This window comes from Dermacentor variabilis, chromosome 1, assembly GCF_050947875.1.
Source record: "Dermacentor variabilis isolate Ectoservices chromosome 1, ASM5094787v1, whole genome shotgun sequence".
Classification (NCBI taxonomy): Eukaryota; Metazoa; Arthropoda; class Arachnida; order Ixodida; family Ixodidae; genus Dermacentor; species Dermacentor variabilis.
Genome location: NC_134568.1, coordinates 202741729 through 202745118, shown reverse-complemented (window position 1 = coordinate 202745118; position 3390 = coordinate 202741729). Strand labels below are relative to the sequence as shown.

Sequence of the window (3390 nt, the reverse complement as noted above, 5' to 3'; positions counted from 1 at the left end):
GTACAGACACTGACGTCACACTATAGCGGCGGCGGAGGTGGCCCGGGTGACGTTGGCAGGAGCGACTCGGCCACTCTTCCGAAATCAGCACCTGACAAACGAGAATTCGTAACGATTCAATGGCTTTTGGAAAGGGAAAGCAACAGCTGGGGCAGCTATAAAAGCCGAGCACCGCGCCGTGCCAATTCATCCGCACCAGCCACTGTGGACATTGCAAGCATGGGCAGTCAGGTGAGAGAACGGGAACCGCCGCGCAGGCAGGCACGCTTTTGGCCCCCCTCCGCAGTGGCGCGGCCACTTCCGCCGCCCGCACAGAGCGCGTAAGGCACCGCCGAGATGCGTGGCTCGCGCCACATTGCAGGCAGGAATTTTCCTCGGTGCCGCAGGGTTGCCAAACAAGGCACTCCTTCTCGGCGACTCGAGTCCAAAGCGCAAAGGGTGACGTCCTGGAATGGGCTTCTGCTTTTGTTAATAGGTCATTGCAGGACGTGCGACCAGCTTCCTTTACTCCGATCAAGTGCAAAGCTTGTCAAGAATGGGCCTACGTTGACGAGCTCTGCACTTCCGTGCCGCCAGTTGGAATGAGGTTGCCGTACATCCCCGCTGGAATACCTGCAGACTACAAAGCGCACCTGACCGTGAAATCGCGATGTCACAAATTTATGTTTAGTTTCCTTCCTAAGGTAACGTTTTCAGTTCGCCATGGATAAATTGCAACACTTTTGTGCCTTACCAAAGTCTTTCCCAAGCTGATTGATCGGTCAGAGCAACACTAAAGTCGATAAAGTCTGTTCAGATGCAAATCCCCAAGCCCGTCAGTTGGGACGTCGCCTTCAAGCGCAACAGCACGGGCGGCGACACGTATATAACGCCTGCACAGAAGCCGTCGACGGAGAAACCTTAGTTACACGTTAATTTGACCGAGCTTGTACGCTCGGGCAGAGAGAGGCAACATTATTCAATGAAATTGTCGGATTCCAACCACCAAGACAGCGGTGCGGATGTGGGAGCAAACGGGGGTAGCTGATACCTAGTTGACATTAAGAAGACGTGGAGCTGGGCAGGCCGTGTAATGCGTGAAGCAGATAGCCTGTGGTCTATTACATAGTCACAGGAAGGGTGCCAAAAAAAGGCAAGCGCAGTCGAGGACGGCAGAGAATTAGGTTGCGTGATGACACTAGGAAACTTTCAGGCGTAAGATGGGCTCAGCTGGCGTAAGACAGGAGTAATGGCCGATCGCAGGGAGAGGCATTCACCCTGCAGTGGATATTAATGGGCTGTTGATGATGACACATCGCTTCAGATCACGACGCAGAAAGGCTACATCTCTTTTTCAGTTGAGCTGAATGCACTTGGCACACGCAACGAGTCAGCTTTCGATGGCCGATCTATATATGAGCTTACTGAACCGTTAGTTTCCGAAAAGTATCTTGAGTCCTGTCACGTATCCCCGGACACATCCATTAATTAGGATGTCGAGCAAAGTATTGCGTGTTGCGTTGCTAAGCACGAGGACGCGGTATCAAATACCGGCCGTGGTGGCCGTTCTTCGATGAAGGTGAAATGCAAAACCGCCCTTGTCCCGTGCATTGGGGGCACGTTAAAGATCCCCTGGTGGTAAAAATTAATCCGGAATCTCCCACTACGGCGTGCCTCATAATCAAATCGCGGTTTTGGTACGTATTACCCCAGAATTCATTCAAAGTACTGCGTTTTTTTTTCAAGGAGTGAGAGGTCTCGGCACAGATCTCTGAAACGCTACGCAGCCTCTATTAATACAGCAAAAGTACTGGCAACTGACATTGTGTGAAGTTATTAAGAAGCAGAAGCCTTTGGCGGCAACCATCTAAAAAAAATCACTGCATGAACACTTGCATGCTCTTTATTGAATTCTATTTGGCGCACTCAAGGATCTTGGATCGAAAGGTCAGCAACAAACGTTTCAGTGTTTTCCCAAAGCGCGCTGGCTCAATAATTTAAGGATAATGCTACCAAATAAAGGAGGCGGAAATGTGTACGCCATCCATTCCACTTCAATAAGCATGTTCAAGGGACACATTTACGTCAGAGTTCCAGCAAAAAATAGACGCGCTGACGCCATAAGTAAGATGCATCGGAAATTAATTTCATGAGGCTGCCACTTAAGCAAATTTCTGGGCATGTGCATGATTTTCTTTTCTGGCTGCTTCCTGCCTTTTCAGTGGCTACACTACCGGCTAATAGTTTCAGTCTTGTTCCCTGTTCTTGATTTGAACACTGTGCTGTGTCCGGGTTTCCTTCCGGCAATACTGTAGCTCAAGTATGTTGTAGTGGAGTACAATAAGAGCGCAGAGCGCCAAGATGCTTCACTACACCGTAAACACGGTAACGTTTATCTAGTTGCACATTTTCTCATTTTTAAAGCAAGCGGCGCTCTTTGCATAAATAATGGGAAGATCGATCCACATGGATATTGGATATTTTGTTATGCTTCGTTACATCTGAAAGTAGCGTCGATGTTACAATATTTGGAGGTGCAATGTGCATTTAATTTCAGCGCATGTCAGTTATGTTATACCTGCGGTGAAATTGCACCTAGCGCCACCGTTACATATTGTTGGCTCCTGCAAATTTCATTCCGATTGATATACGCATTAGGTCGCACGTTACATTAGACCTGATAAAAGCATAATTTAGCGCAAGATACCTTTACTCAGGAACAGAAAATACAGGCTTCAAGAAAAATTGGAAAATGTGCACCTTTGTAACGGTTAGCGTGTTCACAGCGTAGAGCATAATTGCCTATTTGCGCATGCTTAGGATACGTGATCACATAAGATTATCGTGACAACATTCTTGTGCGATATGTACCATTTCAATTATAGGCATCCGCTTTAGATGAGTTTGTTGTCCTTCTCCTTGCACAATCGTCGTTCAGTTTATTGAGTATAAGAGATTTCTTGCTGTCAGCAGTGCAAACAAAGCCCATTCCTGCATAAAAATTAAAGATTACCTTTTACAGATCTCTTATACAGATTCTCCGTTACCTATTCTTAACGAATTCATTTACCATTCATGGCGTATGGTGTGACCACTTGAGCCGATATTTTTCACTAATGGTTCGTCCACTCCTGCCCAGATGTTTCAATGGTCGTATTAAAATTAGGCCCTTGAGGCCTCCTATATTAAAATACTGAATGCAATGAAACATCATCGGCGAGAAGTGACTCACTCGTAGTTCACTAAGCCTTGTGCAATCAAAGCGTTTGATTCTGTATGCCACCAAAACGGCAGATGCTTTTCGCCCTAGACGTATTTTATGACAGTTAACTTTGACCTAATCTTGGATGTACAACTCGATGCTGTCCCACTGTAATTTCAGCTTAACACGACGATTCTTTTTGCCTTGGT

The 3390-nt window shown here is 46.9% G+C and overlaps 1 protein-coding gene across 1 annotated transcript in view; it reads left to right on the top strand.

Annotated features, from left to right (window-relative positions):
- Positions 1 to 219: 219 nt before the first annotated feature.
- LOC142558340 (adult-specific rigid cuticular protein 15.7-like) overlaps positions 220 to 3390 on the top strand; it is a 3975-nt gene continuing 804 nt past the window's right edge. Inside the window, exons 1-2 of the mRNA XM_075670510.1 lie at positions 220 to 231; positions 3362 to 3390. The exon at positions 3362 to 3390 is cut by the window's right edge and continues 76 nt beyond it. Of these exons, the coding sequence (XP_075526625.1) occupies positions 220 to 231; positions 3362 to 3390 (41 nt within the window). The remainder of the gene's footprint in view (positions 232 to 3361) is intronic.